This window comes from Morus notabilis, unplaced genomic scaffold, assembly GCF_000414095.1.
Source record: "Morus notabilis unplaced genomic scaffold, ASM41409v2 Scaffold1379, whole genome shotgun sequence".
In the NCBI taxonomy this organism is placed as follows: Eukaryota; Viridiplantae; Streptophyta; class Magnoliopsida; order Rosales; family Moraceae; genus Morus; species Morus notabilis.
The window spans coordinates 108,008-128,551 of NW_010360711.1; the positions used below are offsets into that span (position 1 = coordinate 108,008).

At 32.0% G+C, this 20,544-nt stretch overlaps 1 protein-coding gene across 2 annotated transcripts; it reads right to left on the reverse strand.

Moving 5' to 3' along the window:
• Positions 1-9,448: 9,448 nt before the first annotated feature.
• LOC21396537 (probable L-ascorbate peroxidase 6, chloroplastic/mitochondrial) lies at positions 9,449-13,870 on the reverse strand. Of its 2 annotated transcripts, none has more exons than XM_010097105.2 (12): positions 13,577-13,870; positions 13,344-13,487; positions 12,501-12,621; positions 12,326-12,426; positions 12,149-12,236; positions 11,988-12,055; positions 11,828-11,914; positions 11,020-11,094; positions 10,824-10,901; positions 10,637-10,741; positions 10,056-10,130; positions 9,449-9,750 (listed from the first exon to the last, which is right to left on the reverse strand). In XM_010097105.2, the coding sequence occupies exons 1-12, from the start codon at positions 13,817-13,819 to the stop codon at positions 9,598-9,600; spliced, it is 1,338 nt and encodes a 445-aa protein (XP_010095407.2). In that variant the 5' UTR covers positions 13,820-13,870; the 3' UTR covers positions 9,449-9,597. The 2 variants fall into 2 exon arrangements, with proteins under 2 accessions (XP_010095407.2, XP_024020707.1); XM_024164939.1 differs by having other exon boundaries at positions 9,737-9,911; positions 13,577-13,869.
• Positions 13,871-20,544: the final 6,674 nt, after the last annotated feature.

The following is a 20,544-nucleotide window of genomic DNA, read 5'->3' on the forward strand; positions in this document are numbered from 1 at the left end:
ATATATATATATATATATATACACGTCAACAAAATGTTGTATCCATTGGTTGTTAGTTGTTTGTTGTCGTTGAGGAGTTGTTTGACGGAAAAAGGGCTCTTTCATTTTTGTAAGATTGGGATGGGTAATCCTTTTCTTCAATATGAGACGCACATATAATGCTTAGTTTCGCTTGTTCTTTTGCATTAGTTGTTTGTTGTCGTTGAGGAGTTGTTTGACGGAAAAAGGGCTCTTTCATTTTTGTAAGATTGGGATGGGTAATCCTTTTCTTCAATATGAGACGCACATATAATGCTTAGTTTCGCTTGTTCTTTTGCACTTAATTAATGGTTTGTTGGGTTGATTCCAACCAACCACTTAGCCTACCAATCAAATAACGTCCATTCTTGAAACCCAAAAAAAAAAAAAAAAAAAGAAGAGCAAATAAAATTCACTAAAACATATGGAAAAGATTCAAAGAAAGTCATTTGGACTAGAAACCCGCCAACCATGGAAAGCATGCGACGACCACCTCAAGGCGGTAGCCACATTCTCTACTAGGTAGGTACAAATGGACCCCACACCAATCTATAGCTTTTGGGTTTTTTTATTTATTATTTTTGGCGAAAAGGCTTGTTCTTTTATGCTTGGATGGCTTTCAATCCCACTCGGATTCGCGTAAGCACAAATGTGACATTTTTTAAGGGTAACAAATGTGACATAAAGACCGTGTTTTATTTCATGATTCGAGTTTTATTACAGTAAAATTTTTTAAAAAATAATCATATTTAATTTTTTTATTATAATATAAAATTTATACATAAAATTACGTCTTAATTTAAATTAAAAATTTGAATCAGTAAACTAAACAAGCTTATAATAAGCTGATTCTTGTATTGTTGTATTATAAGGCATATTTATTAGTGATAACTGCAATACATCACGTTGTTGAACCAAAAAAAAAAAAGTGCAGCACATTCACAAGTGCCGCCATCAATGGCCGAGCTAGAGGGTTTTTCCAATAAGATCACGGCGACAAACTCAATAGACTTTTTCTTTTTGAGAAAATAGATATATATTTTTTTTTTATGTTCATAAAAATAATTAACAGTTCAAATATTGAGGTCGTGCAACTACAATTCTTATAATAATTAAAATTTAAAAAGAAATTTTTAAAAATTTTAAAATTTGAGTGGTTACGTGTCCATACCTAATGGTTAGATTTTTGCTTCTTTAAGTATACGTTTGGTTCATAGATTCAGAATTATGATTTAAAATTATTCTCAATTTACGTGTGTTTTTTGTAAGAGAAAATACTGTAGTGAATTACAAACTATGATTTAAATCATGGTACGAATCTATTAACCAAACGCAGACTAACTGAATCTTACATCGATTGTGGGGCAACGTCTTTGTATTACGCAATCTTATATAATGTTTCTTTGTCCCACATTCGTTGTGCACAAGCTTTTTATCTTCTAAAAGATTATAAATAAGAGCCTCCTAATCATCTCAAAATTAGAAACCATTAAGTTTATTTTTTACAATTTTTAGAAGCTTGAGAAATTTAGAATTTTGTCAATGAAATTTGTCTGCAATCATATTTTTATGCTTTTCAAGGTCAATGCTAAGTAGTTTTGACATTTTTACTACCATGAATGTTATTTTTCTTATTGAGATTTTATTGAGATATCGTGAATGTTGTTAATAATATAAATCTCTAAATTTCGTAGAGATTAAGATCTTGTTTGAAATTGTTGATTACTTTTTTTGATAACAAAATAGTTTTGGAATAAGTTCTTGAAAATAATTTAAAAACTACAAGGAGGAGTCTTGGGGGTTGTTCTTTTGCATTTTTGAGTTAGGGTGACTTGAGTGATGATTTTGAGTTGAGTTTGAATTATAACTTGAGTTGAAGTTGTAACTTGAGTTTATGTTTGAATGTGCACATTTGAGTTATGATTTGAATTGAGAATCTATTTAAGTTTATATTTGGGTGGGTGAAAACTTAAATTTGTATTTAGATGGTATTTTAATAAAAACTCAATGGAGATGAAAAATTTTAATAGAGTATATAAGTGGAGTTTCATTCATCTTTTCGTTGTGAATACATAGAAAAAAAAATCATCTCAATCATAATTAAAATGAAACAATTATGACATTTTTAATAATAGAAAAAATATTGTTTATTAACTTAAGTTTGAGTTTATGAACTAGAATTGAAGTGAAAACTTGAACTCGAGTTCAAACTTGAGTTCAAACTCAAATTTTACAAAAAAAAAAAAAAAAAAAAAAAAAAAAAAAAAAAAAAAAAAAAAAACATAAACTTGAATAAAATTATAACTCAAATTTAAATTTTTTCTGAGTTTCGTTGCAAAAGAATAACTCATCAGTTGCACGTTTTCAAGTGATCTGAACACCTCTTTTCCTGCAACTATAGAAATATAATAATATTAAAAACTGAAGAATTGAAGTAGAACTGCCTCTCGAGTTTCATTGTGGTGTGAAATGCGTAGGGGTTTTAAAGAAATCCAACTAGGCCCAAGTGTTAAAAAAAAAAAAAAAAGAGATAATCACATTGCATGACAAAATTTTATATCTTGAGTGGAAATTGAATAAATTTTTTTAGAACATTACAAAAATTAAAAAAATGATATAATAATTATAATAATGATGTCACATTGCGTACTATATAATAATATAGTAATGATTTTAATGATATTAAATTTTGTTATTGTTGTAATATTTAAAAAAAAAATTGCTATATTCAAACTCCATTATTTAAATTTTACTATATGTGTAAACTGTAAAGAGCCTTTTCTTAAATGGGCATAGTTTCTTCCTACTCTTTTGTCTCAATTTTTCTCTTTTTTTAGAGGGAAGATCATTTTCAATAAATTTTTTGAATAGATAATTACAAATCTAATCACTAAAAAAATAAAGACTTACTGAAGTCTCATTCAGTTTATGAATTTGAGTTTTCCATTTAAATTAATATACGATTTTATATAAAAAAATTTAATTATAATAAAATTAAAATTAAAAACTCAAATTAATAAAATGAGTAGATGTAAATAGTTTTTATTTCAGAGTTTAAGACGGAGAGAGAGAAGCAAAGTAGGGTCTACTTTGACTTGAAAGCTGAAATAGAAACATAGTGGTCCAATGGGATGTGGCTGTGATGATGCTTATGTGAGGGGGAAAAAAAGAAAAAGCATTAAGTCATTTTTTTTGTTGATTCGAGTTTAGAATTTGAGTTTTGTTATAATAAAAAAATTTTAAAAACAATCACATTTAACTTTTTTATTACAATAAAAAACTCTCACATAACATTACATCTCAATTCAAATTAACTTTCCCAGATTGTCTTTGAAGTCATCGGAGCGACGTGCTTGATGTTGAAGCACTATTTAATACGTTGGTTCCCGCTCCGTGCGTTTGCACCGCGTATCAGACTTGAAAGAAGTGTTCTTGTACATCCCCATCTAAAGACGATCATCATTTTCCTCTCAAGAAAGGAGGAGGAGGAAAAAAAAAAAAATTTTGAAGAAAAGGCTTATCTCTCCCTCTTTTTTTTTCACGAAAAATACTTTTTTTAATTGAATTTCAAAGAAAAATACTTTTAAGGTATTGTTGTTGTCCAACATTAAAACCATTTTACACAATGTTATTAGACACCCGTGACCATTTACTAATAAAAAGTGAATCTCATAGAGTGAAATTTATTACAAAATTCACTGATAAGATAACTTTCTATTTAATGGTGGTGCTTCATACTGATAGTATCTGTAAATATTGTTTTAGTAATTTTCTTTTTAAAGAGTTTAATAATTAGAGAAAATGCTCAATCTTGTTTTATACGTTTTTATATGGCAACTTTTACAGTGGAACTTAAAAAAAAAAAGTCTCATTGGTGGAGTATTGTTTTTCTTATCGTTAGATTAATTTTTTAACAGTTAGATTTATAGTAAAAGATTTTTATGTGTCGCGCTGTAAATTTTTTATTACGAACATGCACAAATTTAACCGTTGAAAAATTAATCTAACAATTAAAAAATAAAACTCCGTAGAGCAAAAATATGGGTTGCACCGTAAAATTTGCCATGATATATACATACTGATGTAATTTTTATACCGTTCAGAAACATTTATTATTTTAAAAACATATCCTAAAAAAGTTGACAAAAATATAAATTATCGATGCATAAAATTTTCATATTTTTTTAAGTCTCGTGTATTTTCAATTGTTAGATTTGTATCAAATTTTATTAATTTTATATTTGTTGTCTTAATATATTTGACTAGATTTATTGTATATAAATGTGCACAATCTCTACAAATACATTATCTCTATATTAAAATTGTCATATTTTTCTTACTCCTAAATAATAGTAAATTCTACTATAGGACAAGTTGTTTTGTCTAAGTTTTATGATTCATTTGATTCAATTTTAGAACAAACTACACGTTTCCTCCTGAACTATAGGCTTGTAATAAAATTCCCCTTAAATTTTAATTTTAGCTTTTTCTCCCCTCGAGTTTAAGCAACTTATGCAAATTTTCCCCTCTATTAAATTTTTACTTATGTTATTGCTGTATAAACCTCTAAACTCCAAAGTTTCTTAGGTCAAGTAAATTAAGAGAAAGTTGGTGTAGTAAAAAAAAATGACAACTCCTATTGCGTAATTGCACTTTTGTGTGACTAAACGAAGAGGAGCTAACAGAGTAATTATGTACTAAAAATGGTTCAATAACATTCATTATTTGTGTGATACGTGTTATTTATATTAAAAAACTTAACATAAGGAGTTTTTTTAATTATTATTAGTTTTTACATTTCACATGACATTTTTTGCTAAAAATTTAATTGAGAGAGAAAATTTACAAGAGTTGTTGAAGTTCGAAGGAGAAAGAGTTAAACTTAAAGTTCAAAAACATTTTATGATAAGACCTATAATTCGAAGAAAAACGTGCAATTTATCCTAAATTTTACACTCTTATCCTTTTTTTGTTGAGAATTTTACAATCTTATCTTCGAGTATCACATAATGGCACAAAGGTGCACCAACTCGTGATAAACTGTTAAATTTATTTTCAAAGTAAAGAATAATTTCATAAATGTCCATTAATCCATGTACATTAACAGAATTCACCGTATAACGTTCATGAATTCTTGACTTTTACTAGTTTTGTTTAAAAGAAAATTGTTAAACTTATTTTTAAAATGTATGAATTTATATTTTTATATTTTATTCTTAATTAATATCTTTTTAACTAATATAGAATAGTTCTCTAACTGAAAACAATACTAGTCTAAAATAAATAGTAAAAATCTAAAATCATTATTATCTCATCTTTCCTTTGTTTATACACATTGGTTTCATTTATTTGCCGACACAAATGTAAACCTGAGTGGTATCGAAGTGAGTTGACTATCACACACATTTTTTCACCATTTTGAATTTGGAGTTTGTGAGAATTCAATTCTATCGACAAGTCTGCCGTGATCCAATTCTTGTTCAGCAATTTTAAACGTCGTGCCTTGGAATTGAATTATTGTGAGAATTCAAATTCCCAGACATCGGAGTTCGAGTTGGAATTCTCTCTTTAGAAACACCTATAAAATGAATTTCCATTTACTCACACAATATTGATATGCGTGCATCTTTTCTCTTCCCAAAAATTGCTCCTTTTTTTTTTCCTTCTATTTTTTTAGATGGATTTGAACTCAACACAAGCTCAAGAAGTATGATTTGGAAATTTTTTTTTTTTGACCGAACACTGTGAGGACATATTTAAAGCTTAAAGAATGTTTGGTACCTAGATTTATTTTTTGATTCGAATCATGATTCGTAGTTCGTTACAATATTTTTTCTTATAAAAAATACACATAAATTAAAAATAATTTTAATCACATAATTTTAATCCATAAACCAAACGTCTTCTTAGTTTCAGCTTCTCATGTTCCAAAGTATAAAATATTATTTGTTTTATGTTTAATTGTCAAAAGGAATTCACCCGATATCATTATGTCCATTTCTGATTAGACAGTCAATCTCCTGTTTGCATAGATGAAATTTCAAATTAGTCCTAATCATTGCAAAAGTATTTAAACTTTTTTTAAGGATAAGTTCAAATTCAATGGAATGATTAATTTCAATGAAACTACAATTCTTTAATATATTATTCTCATGCTCGGTAGATTTACCATCTAAAAAATAAAAATAAATAATGTGTGTGTGTGTGTGTTGAAGTATGTTTACTGTTTAAAACAGGACTTTGTAACGCCATAATAAATCATCAAGAGTTGATCCCCAAGTAGATGTTACACTTTGCCAATTGAAAGCAAAGGCAATATTTTGGAGATCTATATATCACATCATTGGTAAGAATGGGTCCACTATTTGTCCAGGATCAGTGAGACCATAAATTTTTATCTTTATAGTGTAGGGACATGTTATCTGGTTGATGCGTATACAATTCAAGCCACACAAAAAAATTTCTAGATATGAAGATTACTATAGAATATTTAAGATTCTAGCCTCTTAGTCAAACATACGAATTCTAAATTTATTTTTTAACACCACCCTTATTGGCCAAAATGGAGATGACTTGGGGAGATACCAAATGACCAACAGTCTCTTTTCAGATTTTAATTAAGTTTGGAATTGATCTCATTTTTATTTTTCACATTTTTTTAAGAAAAAAATAAAAACGTTTTTAAAACGGCGTTTGGCGCAATAAAGATAAAAAATGAAAATGAAAACGATTTTTTAATTTAGTGTAAAATGAGAGAGAAATGAAAAACGACTTTTAGTCGTTTTTCATTTTTTGTTTTCGTTTTCTCCTCTCTCGAGTAGAGAGAGAGAAATAGAGGCATTAATAGGTTTTTTTACACTGAAAATAATCTCTTGATAAAACTACCAAACACATTTTTAAAAATGATTTATATTTGAGACTGAAAACGTTTTCATTTTTATTTTCATACAAAAAATAAAATCATTTTAGAACGAGTTCGAAACGCACCCTAAATAACAACTTTTTTAACACTACCAAATGTATGAAAAATTAGGCGATCATGAGAGAATTCTACCGTGTCCTACCCAATAAACTACAACAAAATGAATTAAATCAAAAAGGGTCTATGAAGTAGGTGTAACGGTATTGGTTAAAGAGTCCTCTCGCGATATCTAATGGTGGGAGCATCCTATACTATTTGATATATACCGCGTGATTCAGATCATACGGTTAATAACCTCATCAGATGGGTAGGATGGGGGGGTGTTCGTAATCCTAAAAATTCTCCTATCTTATACATGAGGTTGGACATATATTGTGATAATGAGAGTAACGGATGCTTAGACAATGGAATAAGTCCGACAAAGGTAACAAAGGGTTAGTACCTTTCTCATAGCGTTATCTGAAAAGACTGAAGAAGATAATGGATTCACCCAAAAGTACAAACTCCTCTCTCTCTCTCTCTCTCTCTCTCTCTCTCTCTCTCTCTCTCTCTCTCTCTCTCTCTCTCTCTCTCTCTCTCTCTCTCTCTCTCTCTCTCTCTCTCTCTCTCTCTCTCTCTCTCTCTCTCTCTCTCTCTCTCTCTCTCTCTCTTGAGGTAAAGAGGAAAAGAGAAAGTTGATAACAACACCTTTTCCCCTTGTCTCAAATGCCTCCGGTAAATTTGTCAAGTCAACAAGGAAGCACCCTTTTGCACGTCCCAACACTTACACAAAGCTTAACCGATCAAAACCATAAAAAGGTCGAAATGCAAGGTGCAGTGCAGCCTTAGTGATGATGAATGCCGACAAAGTTTTCCTCAATATGGTCAAATCCAAGACAAGGGGGAAGATAAATGGGCCAAGGACTTGGAACAGAAAATACAACTATACCCTATAAGAAGGCAGCACAGAAATAGGCTCAGACTTGAAATGAATTAAAATTAATAAGTCAATAGTTTATATAAGTTAATAAATAGATCAAATTACTATTTTCGTCAATAATTTGTCTGGTTATGAACTATAACTTGACAAGTTATTGTTCATAATTTATGATTTTTATCCATAACTTGTCTAGTTATGAACAATAACTTAATAAGTTTGTCCATAATTTATCTGGTTAACTTGACAAGTTATGACCTATTAATTTTTATAACTAAAAATTGATCTATATACTTTCTTAAACTTTTCATATTAGTCTATTTTTTACTATTTCTGCAGATACACCACATATGCAAAAGAAGACCCAAAATAACATTTTTGGACACATGACTCTGTGTAGCTCTAAACCATGTTTAATTTGAAGCCTGTTAAAGATCAACTCTTTACCCTCAACTGACGCTTATTTTTCTCCATTTTTCTTATTGTTTTCGTGAGCACTTTGAAAGAATTTGCCAAATGCCAAGTTCTCAATCTCAGATTCAGCAATTTTTTTTCTATCAACTGTCTCCCATGTTTCGTTCTGCCCTCTTTTCGATTACTATCTTCCATGATATGCTCTGCAGTAGCTCCTCTATGCCGACGCTAGAATTCTTATAAACAACTTATGCGTACATGTATTCAAATAATTTAATTTTACAGCCTATCTTAGCAGCCTATCTTAGCATTTGACCCCTAAGCTGATATATCGTTCTCATCTACACTGATTTGCATTACACGAGCGATCGCTGACGTAAACCAAATGGAAATGCTTGAAAAATTCAAAGGGCAATGGGGCACAGGGTTTTTTTTTTTTTTTCCTTGTGCTAGAATTTAAGTGAAGTAATGTGTACTTGTAGGAGTTAAAAATTTTATTATGTGTAAATTATGGCAGATGTCGAAGTCGAAGTTGAATATTACCAAGATTGCTGGCTTAAACTGTTTTGTACTTATGAGAGGGTAGGTTAAATACCAAAAACTGGATGATGCCCTGACCCCACCTTCTCAAACCCATTTTTATTTGAGATTAATTTAAACCCCATTCATTTCACCGATTCGATATTAGAATTCGAGTTTTAGTACAGTAAAAAACTCTCAGAAACAGTCACATCTAACTTTTTTACTACAGTATAAAACTCTCACATAAAATTACATCTCAACTCGAATTAAAAACTCGAATCAGCGAACTAAACAGGACCTTAGTCACTCATGATGAGTATTGCAGAGGGGAAAATGTATCTTTCAAGTGAACGATTCGGTATTCTAATAAAGCGTCTAATATAGGTCGTGAGAGTAGGGATTGATCATTGAATAACAAAGCTAAATTGGCCCGTAGTATTCTCAGTAAGTGTGAGAAAGGTATCGAAGCATGTCACTGGAGCAGGCCCAGACTCCAGTTTATAGGGGCAAAATCCAGGCCGGGCTATTGTAGTACCACACGTGAAAATGAGAGACAGGAGTTCGTGATAACTGAGGAAGTCTAATAAAACTATAAACAAAAACTGAATCAGTGCTTGTAAAAGATCTAATGTCAGTTCCAGATCCCTGGACTGAGATTTTTAACCAATCACAAACCTAAGGTTGTTAGCTTCAATATCATATTAAGAATTCCAGACACAAAAGACCGACCATTCACAAATGGGGAATGCCTCCATTGAATTGAAGTTCCAACTAACAATGTAATATCATGACAGCATCTCAAGATCTAGTTTCCAAATAGCCATGTCAAAAATGCCAAAACAGCAATCACAATCATGATATTTAGAAAATAGTTGGACTGTAGAGGCTTATCTGGGCTTCCCCCTATGGCTTCATATTCTGCACGAATCTTCTGCTTCATACCATCAGACAGCTCTCTCTGCAATTCAAATAGGTAAACTATTGAATTTTATTCCACTCTCCTTCACTTAAGACTTCCAAGTTCCAAGTATTAGTTGTGAGTTCACACGATTTGTAAAAAGCTTCATCTTGTATTATTTAAAGACACGGCACAAGAAAACACGACATTTGTTTTTAATCCTGCATCAAACCATAAAAGGCACTAACAATGAACAATTTGAACGCACAAAATTTCCAACAGTATTTTATGGAAAAAGATGAAACAAATTCTTGATAAAAATTGATTAGAAGAATAATGAGATATAAGTTGTTAGTCGTTACAACCTTCCCCGATGAGTACTTAGCTGCCACAAACTTCTCCGGTGCAGGTTTTGCAGCCCCATCATCAATTACAATACCCTGATCAGGAAACACATTAAAAGGTTTTTAGGCGTACTCTCTGTACCATCATAAATAAGGGAAAAAAGGCAGAGAAACGAAAACACCTTGTTGTAAAGCTCATTTTGTGTCCCTATCCTATGATACTGGGAAACAAAGCAGGTAAGCGAACTACAAAACTGGATTACCGCCAAAGCTCAAACATGAAGATAATTGTTAGAGAACCACAACAAAGGACACACGACTTAGTCGGTACTTAATTGTCTTACTTGTGATCTTTAGGAAACCGAAAGCACATGCTAGAATAACCTCTAGATATGTAAATTAAGCTGGCTTAAGGAACGCCTGATGAAACTAGGTGAAAAAACCCAGTTTTTTTGTACCCCCCCCCCCCCCCGGGGAAAATAAAGATACAAAGAAGATAGGAGAGCATGGACTAAGATACCAGGCAGGCTTCATCATTAAAACTAGATCATTCAGTAGCATTCAAATCAAATAGCAATCAGCCACATTCAAGGCTAACAAACCTCCGGAGGATCAAATTTAGCTCCAAGATTGCTTAGTTTGGCATGGGCTTCAGCATAATCCTTGAAGAATGCTTCCTGATCTTCTGCATATTTTTCAGCATATACCTGAAAATAAAGTAGTCATTTGTTTAAGAAACTGTCAGAACTAGAGAGAGAATGTTATTCTCTAGAAGTCGTTTTAGTTTACTCTGAAAGACGGGTCATCAAAAAGAACAGCATCAGTTGGCAAAACCAGTAGATCTTCATCTTTCCTCTCTTTGATATCCTGTACAGAGAAAAAACATTCAGGAAGAGGATCCCCTAAATCGTCTCTCTTTTTCGCTTATTTGCCATAGTCATGCACACACATGCTCCAAGTCCAAATGAAGACATAAATTTCAGACCTTGAAGTAGGAATTATCAAACTTCAACCATTGCACCGTCCAGGACTCTCCTCCAGGTGCTCCTGGCCCATCTTTCTGTCATACAATTGATTCTAGTTAACTTCTTTAAAAAAAAAAATGTTCTTATAATTGCTTAAGCATTTCTGTATAGCCTTTTGTAGACAGTCCCTGATTTTTCACTACAGATTCTATAATATACCATAATATAACACGCGTACACTGTACTGTCTTATACATAATGGCATAGTTCTTAAGGTGATTATTTAAGGAACAGAACCGTTCTAAAATATTGAAAAAGTAATGAAACGAGCAGATCTGGCTATATGCAAGAAATCCTCTACAAAATAGATCAATAAAGGTAAATACAATAAAACATGGAAGATGGAAATTTATATTTGATAGAACTAATGACAATGATATATCATTCCTGATCTGGATTATATGACATTGTATTGAAACCAAAATTTTGTATTTGCAAGACAAGAATCTGAATATTTTATTATGTATTCTAGGCGGTAATTTTATCTCGAAACTAAGGAATAAACAAGGCAACATCGAAAAGTAAATATTAATCTAAACAAGGGAGAGCACAGTTTAAGACGAAGAAAGATTAACCAAAAGGATGCTGTTAGGACTCTAGTTCCCTTTCGTACCGGAGATCTAACAGATGCCCATGTGTAATGCTCGTCATTTGGTAAAAAGGTCTTATCTCAAAATCTAAAATAATAACATATTATGGAAAATATACAACAAAGGTTACCATAGCAAATCAATTATCAGCACTAATGAATGTAAGATTCTTCAATACCGTATACTTTGTCTCAGGCTTGCCCCAACCACTTCGATCCGGTCTGGACCTCCCCAGAGTGTGTGCACCAGATAATGCGACGATTTCCTGCAGAAAAACAGATATCACAAGCCTGTTGGAATCACTTGCAGACAAATAGTCTACAGAACTGAAAGTTCACCTCGTCATTTAACCCCATTCTGTAGAAAACTTCTCGTAGATGATCGGCAGGAGATGGAGGACCAGCAGCTGAAAAATCAGATAAATTTTTCAAAAAAGAAACAGGAGGCAATGAGGCTGATACAAACAGCATCAGTTATGAAGTTATATTTGTTCACTTACAGGGAAGTCTCCCTTCTTCTGGGCACTGCTCAGGTCCTGACACATCCACTCTTCCATACTTCATGGGGAGTTTTGGCCCCCCAGCTTCCTGAAGTTTCAAAAGAACTCGGTGAGCAGAAAGTTTTATTGATTTGGATGTTGCATGGAGTAATTTTAGTAAAAACGAGCAGAAAGAACCTCAATTGCAGTAGCACTGGCCAACTGGAACAAGTCTGCATATGTGACACCAGAATACTTGTCTTTGATAGGCTGAAGAAGTTTCAAGGCATTCACAAGACCTGAGATAACATAGCTTATTAAAATAATTGTCAACAGAGCTTTAAAATGGCACTGTACAAAGTCCAGCCATTACCCGCATTGGCTCCATGCTTGAGCTCAATCTCAAACCTCAAACTTCCATTAGCTCCACCTCTTTGTGGCCACTCCTCAATGTTCTTGTTGTAAGTACCAGCATCATGCCATCCCAAGCGAACCTGTTGTACAGAATGTGTTAAATACGAGACAATCGAAAACATGTTAATCTTGCTGTCTCTATTTATAACTAAAATGCAAATCCAGAAAAGAAAAATAGCAATCAAAATTCATATAAACTAATTAAAATCCGTACAAAGATCCCCATACAACTTGCATTGGCGTTTGATCACTTTATCAACCTGAGATTCTCACTACTTCCAATCTTTCAAAATTTTACTAATGGTACTTTAGGTTATTACACTCGTAATTTTGGTTGTCTTGGTTTTCTTTACATTGAAGGAGGCGCTGTTTGCAGGGTTAAAAAATATATTAGAGAAAACACAATAAGGCCAAGAAGTACATGATTTTCTTTCGTGATTGTCTTCGTCATTACAGCGAATTATTATAGAAGTACTAAAAAGTGGACATAGCTGGACATATCACGATTAATCGTGTGTGTGTTCTTTGCTCTCAGTAGCGAAAATTAGGGCGTCTATTCTAAACAATCAATAGCGGAAATGAAATTTATGCATTACAAATTTAAGGAAAGACGCACAATACAGTGTGTAGAGAAATCAAATGGCGGAACAGAAACAAAGATACTCCGAACAAAGTTCCATGCGCTTAATCACAGAAGTAAAATTAAGGAAAAATAATTCAGTAACAACTAGCAATTATATCACCGATCAAAGAAAAAATTAAACAAAAAATAAAAAAGAACGCGTGTAAGGTATGGATATACCAAAATAGGATGGCAGAAGGTGTTCTTGAGAAGCTGCTTGATGTCTTCTCTGGCACTCTTCAGCTGCTCCGTATCGGAAGCGGCGCATTTCGGAGCAGAAGCCGCACTGAACCCTCGACTCGAGACGTAAGCCAACGATCTCTTCTGCAATGGAAAAATCAAACAAACATTCCGTCACAAAACGCCAAATTCCGCATATAACAAGTACAATGTAAAGCGATTCCGATTCCTACCTGATTGAGAAAAAGGCCAGAGACGAGAGGAGAGGATCCGAGGCCTTTGAGAGAGAAGGAACGAGAAGAGGAAGAAGAGCGGGAGGAGAGAGAGAGTGTGGTGGCGGTGGCCCTGGCGGCGGAGGGGAGGAGGCGGGAAGAGGCGGCGGCGGCGGCGGAAGTAGCCATGGGAGGGAGAAGAGAGCAAGAAAAGGACGAATGGGAGAGTGAGAATGTTGCAGTGAGAGAGAAAGGGTCTGCCATATAGAGATATTGTGTTGTATTTTGTCTGCCTCTCCTTTAGTTTCGGTTTCGGATTTTGGAGAAAAATGTCCAAAAAAAGCGCCAATGCCAAATGGCAACCCGCCAGTTGTCGGTGGCGGAGCCCAGACACACGCCCTCTTTTATCGGTTTTTTTAAGGACGTTTAATTTTAAAATTAAAATTATGATTTAAAATTAATTTATATTTACGTGTATTTTTTTATAAAAAAAATATTATAATGAGTCATAAATTAATATTTAAATTATGGTATAAATTCTTACGCTAAAACGCGCGTTTAATTTCTCTTCTTCAGTTAATCTAATCCCTCCTCTCATTTAAATATATCACAAATTTCATTTTATATTTTTACAGATTTTTTGAACATTTTTTTTTTGTCGGAAATTTGTATCTTTAGAATTATCATTTTTCTAGTTAGAATAGTTGTGTTTAACCGTTTATTAACTTTTCTATAGTTTGATTTGAAATATGAGTAGACACTCTTTTTTGAGTAAAAAACTCAAAAAAAGACAACTCGAGTTATAATTTTATTCGAGTTTATGTTCTTTTAAGTTTAAACTCGAGTTTAGAAACTCGAATTTAAATTAATGAACAATATTTTTTTCTATTCTTAAAACTGTTATATAACTTTTTCTTTTTAATTCTGATTGAGATGATTTTTTTCTATCTGTTGACAACGAAAAGACGAATAAAACCCGACCCATATACCTTATTAAAATTTTTTATTAGCATTGAGTTTTTATTAAAATACTATCTAAATACAAATTTAAGTTTTGACTTACTCGAACACAAACTCTAAAATTTTTTTAACTCAAACCATAGCTCAAATGTACACAATTAAACACAAACTCATATTACAAGTTTAACTCAAATTATAACTCAAATTCAACTCAAAAATTATACTCAAGTTAAACTCTAAAAGAACAAGCCCTTAAAATTTAAGTTATACAATACATAACTATTTCAATTTATAGATGAGTCTTTAAAAAGCTAATCAAACACTTAAAACAGCAATACCTATTAACAGTGAACATGAAGTTCATGAACGGTTTCTATCATAAAAATTTTAAGAGAAAGAGTATCAATCAACACTCTCCACAAATCGTTAGTAAAGACAAATATATTGATATCAGTGAAAATATTAGTACTTAAATTTTACAAAAGTATAGAACGGTTATTTTTAACGTAAAATGCAATTCTGGTGCATTGAATTTTAAACCCCCCTTTTCAAAAATGAGTTGAAAGATTGAAGATACAGTACAGTCTCGTTTATTTCGTCGATTTGAGTTTAGAATTCAAATTTTATTACAGTAAAAAACTCTCAGAAACAGTTATATCTAACTTTTTTGCTACAATAAAAAGTTCTCATACAAAATCACATCTTAACTCAAATTATAAATTCGAATCAGCAAAATAAACGGGCCCTACACTAATCGTCGGAAGTGAAAACTGAAAAGGGTGATATTGAAATATATAGATACATTGAATTTAGCATTTAAAAAAAAAAAAAGTGTTTCTTCAAGTCAAAATCTCCAAAATTCAAAAAAGGCAGCTTGAAACAAGAATCTCCACTCTCTAGGGTGTTCACATGGAAGTCTTCCCTCGTTTCTTTACCCCCAAGCATAATTGTCGTAGGCAATGACGTGTAATGCAGCGAGCAGACGGTAAATCAAATAAGCGTAGGACCCAAATCAAATAAGCATAGGACCCGTTTATTCCTGTTGATTCGAGTTTAAAATTTAAATTTTGTTACAGTAAAAAATTCTTAGAAATAGTTACATTTAATTTTTTTACTATAGTAAAAAGCACTAGGCCTGTTTAGTTCGCTGATTCGAGTTTACAATTTGAGTTGTGATGTGATTTTATGTGAGAGCATTTTACTATAGTAAAAAAGTTAGATGTGACTGTTTCTGAGAGCTTTTTACTATAGCAAAACTCGAATCGGTAAAATGAACGGGGTATATCACATCTTAACTCGAATTAAAAACTCGAATCAGCTAACTAAACAGGTTTTTCGTTAATTTGAGTTGATATGTGATTTTATGTGAGAGTTTTTTACTGTAATAAAAAAATTAAATGTAACTATTTATGAAAATTTTTTACTATAATAAAAAAAATTAAATGTGACTATTTCTGAACAGAACCGTAATCTATTTGTGAAGATGGCAAATAAAAATAAACATAAAAACCTTTTGTTTCAATTGATAATGTGTACTTATATCATCGCGGTAGTCATCGTTATTACATATTGTCAACAAATTAAAAATTTATATATATCTATAAGACCTATTAATCAATGACGGAACTATAAATCTTTTTCAGTAGAGGCACAATATTAAAGACAAAAAATAGGTCTACAGTTAAAATAAAGACAAAAAATAGATATACAGTTAAAATTCACTCATTATGTATATAACTCTCTTTTATTGAGTGAGGATATAGTTATGAGTTTCTTAGGACTCGTTCGTTTGAACATTTAAATTCAAGTTATACTTTTATTTAAGTTCACGTTATTTTGTAAAATTTGAGTTTGAATTTGAATTTGAATTTGAGTTTGGGATTAAAATATGAGTTCAAGTTTCCCTTTCAACTCAAGTTCTTAAACTTAAACTCAAGTTAATTAACAATATTTTTTTTATTCTTAAAAACGTTATAACTTTTTTGTTTTAATTCCGATTGAGATGATTCTTTTATTTATGCATTTACAATAAAAAGATGAATAAAAACTCACTCACATACCCTATTAAAATTTTCCATCATCATTGAATTTTTATTAAAATACTATCTAAATAAAAACTCAAATTTTGATCCATCTTAACACAAACTTAAAAAGATTATAATCTCAAAGCATAACTCAAATGTACACAACCAAATACAAACTAAAGTTACAATTTCAATTTAAATTATAACTCAAATTTAACTTAAGATGTACACTTAAATCACCGTAACTTAAAAATACAACTGAACAAGCCCTTAATTTATTAGGGACACTTATAATTTTTCAGAACTTTACCTTTCATCATAAAAGAAAATGATGATCTCACATGGTTTTAATAAGTCGTTAAAATATAAGCATTACAAATTTTTTTTTTTTTACGACATTCCCCAATATTATGCGGGCTGATGTTTAGTAGGCCCACGGGCCTCAACATTAAAGTGCTCCATGGGGTGAACCATTCGGCCCCAAAGGCCGTTGTCGAAAGCCCACCAACTGGATGATTCAAGGGATTCAAATTATGGAAAAAGGAGAGAAGTATGCAGTGCCCCTTAAGATGGATCTTACTCTTAATTAATACTTTTTAATTAAAAAATTATATTAGTTAAAAAAATATTAATTAAAAATAAGGTGTAAAAATCTTAAAATAATACATTTAAAGAGTGAGTTCGTTAATTTTTTCTTTGATTTTTTATCAATGATTTCCATGAACTGTGAATTATGGACGAGGCCGACCAATGTTGTGCTAACTGCTAAATATGATGAGTTTTTAGCTGGTTGTCAATTTGAATTTGCATGGTAATTTTCAAATGGTTGGGAAATTATTGACAAAAGCCATTTGGAATACATGGTATTTCTATATCTTATTAGTTAATAGCACTTTAAGAATTAACTATTGCTGTTATAGATATTGCACATACTTTTTTTTTTTTTTGGGCTTAAAGTTTTCTACATCAAGTTTTTTCTCAATAAATCTTAATTATTATTTGAAAATCTTAATGGAGGTTCCGCGTGGGAAAAAAAAAAAAAAAACCCAAAGAAAACATGTGTGTTGAAGAGTCACATAAGATTAGATCAGTGTCTTTGTCAAGTGCTTCCTGTAAAATTATCACCATTGATTTTTTTAGTGGCGATCATTTTGTTAAGGCAATACTTTGAGCTTATCTAACTCGCATTCCATGATAGTGAATTTTTTGAGTTTTTTTTTTTTTTTTTTGGTGTTTATTGTTTCGTGTTTGTCCTTAACCAATCATTGCAACAAACTGGAGTTCAGGAATTTGTTTTCTTGAGAAAAACTTTTTCTTTTTATTTTCTAAAAAAGCGTGACAAGGTTTTTTTTTTTTATTAATTATTTTTTTTTTTTAAAGAAAAACGAAATGAAGAAAAACATCCGGGATCTAAAGACGTGCTTCATTGAGGGGGTAATTCCGCAATATTATAATGACGATTCCCTAGCGAGGTTGTTGTTCTTGGATAGGTGTAGCAGTACTACAGTTTATACCAAGTTATGTTTCGGAGAAGATTGAAATTATGAGATTATAATCATTTTTAATTTATGTGTATTTTTTATAAAAAAAAATACTGTAACGAATCATGAATCATGATTCAAATCATGATTTAAATTCTCTAACCAAACGTCCTCTCAATATCAATAGCACTCAAGCAGACTTCATCCAGCAGGATTTGTTTTTGTTTGAAAACCAAATCCCCTTTAAAGTCCTTACACCGTTGATGGGCGTGATTGATATGTGTGGAAATAGGAATTTCTTCAATATGGGAGTAGAAAAGCCGTCCTTCCGCTACAAGGCTAGCATTATCCAATTCGTCCATGAGAACGACATTTGCGCCACGAATAATGCGTTCAATTATTACCGCAAACGAGATTATCATCAAATGATTGGTATGCTCGAAAAGATAGAGCCGGTTCACCTTCTTGACCTTCTACAGAAGGTATCAGTATTTGGCAGTTCAAGGATGTTGAGTATGAGATGATTAAATTAGTTATTATGAAACAACATTTATAAAATAAGAGATTTAAATCTTTATTAAGATAATTGGAATAACCTCTAAAAAGGGAAAATTTAGAGAAATGCCCTCCTGGTGAGGAGCTTACAAAATGTTAAGAAAATGACACAACATTAAAGAAGTTAATTGAAAAGAGCACGGCCGACCTCAATGTTGGCGCTTTAGGCCTTTCACAGGATGCATGCTGGGCTTTAAAACTTGGCACGAATAATGCATTAAGGATTCGTTTGGTATGAGCATTCAAATCATAGTTATTGACGGTGAAATCTCGTCAATAAAAATAGGTCCGGTCACCTCTAGGTATTCCGTTAGATTACCGGCTTGATATTGATTGTATACTTAATTTATGCAATGAAGTATTTGTTGTATTTTTAGAATGGTGAGCAATACGAGAAAGAATGCTTGAAGTAGAAGAACACACGAAATTTATAGTGATTCACTTTGTTAATGAAGAGCTACATCCACTGTAGTTTTATATTCCTTTTGAGATTGTTACAATTTACATCAATTGTTATTCTCTTGTTTTTTCTCTCTCAGGAAGCCAACCTCCTTCCTGTATGGGGCTTTGCCCCTTTTATAGCCGAGCTTCCTTCATCGGGTGGGTCTCCTTTGTAGGCAGAAGCACTCAAGTAGTCTGCCTTTTTAGGCCAAGACCGTAGTCCACTAATCACTTTGTGAACTGTTCACTCAGCCAATTAGTCTCCTATTACTGCTCTGTGCGTACCTGTAATCATTTTCTGTCCCCCGTAGGGCGGTTTAAGGGTTTGTAATTAATGCTTGCACTGCACACATCCCCCATTTCTGCACGCAACTTGCAATGTCAGGCTTTTCCCTTTTAGGGCATTCCTCTCGCCGTCTCTGTTTGCTCAGCCTAGTCTTTCTTGGCAATTGATTTTCTCTCGAAGGATTTTCATCGTAAGGTCGACGGTACGACCTGTTGTCGTCATGAGGAGTCGGCGTCCTAAGTTGGGCTTCCTTTGCAGCAGATTGAAAGGGAGTCCCCAGCGTCGAAGGTTGTTGCCTTTTGAGGAAAAGCAAGGCCACGTGTCACACCGTTGTTCTTCCGCGCGTCATCCACATTTTCCCACACAACAATAGTGATTCTAATTATGATTTTGAAATCAAAATTATGATTTTGTGATTTTGTGTTCAAATCATAATTCTGAAATCATGATTCAGAATCAGGGGTTTGAATTACCTTGAATCAAGAGGGGGGTGGTTATATAATCATAATTTGAGCTAGTTTAAAATATCACATCAGATTTCGAATCATGATTCAGAATCATCCAAACCAAATACTGATTCAGAATCACTATAAATAAACACTGATTTTGAACAACGATTTAAAATAATAATTCTGAATTCACCCTAAGTTACGTCTGAAATTACAAATCTTTCGCAGCCATTAGCCATCTTTAGTCGCATTCTTGACTAACCCTCCCACAACATCAGTCATTTACATCATTTCACGTGTAGAATTTGATAAATATCCATATTCGTGTATTGTTCATTTATGACATTTAGTCAAATGTGATCGTTCCTAATTGATCCTGGAATACTTATAAGTTCAATGATTGAGAGTGACGGTGGTGTTCTTTTTTTTTTTTTTTTTTTTTTTTAAAAAAAAAAAAAAATTAAAAAAAAATCAAAGATAATGATTTAAACTCTATAAATTTTAAAACAAAATTAGTGTGGATTTATCATTGAATTTATGCAGGGATTATTATTTTAAATATTTTTATTCAGGCATCCACAATTTGTGTACTGCCTATAAAATAACGAAACGTGTGGCATGGAATTTCCTACAGTTTGTTGTACCGGTTTGGCAAATCTCGGCAAGCTTGCTTGAAGCAGTAAGTTTAATATTCGGGAGAAATTCCAATAAGCTTTTAATATTCGGGCAAAAGAAAAAAAAAAATGCAATAAGCTTATTGTTTGATTATCTTAATCAGTGCCTCTGCAAGTGG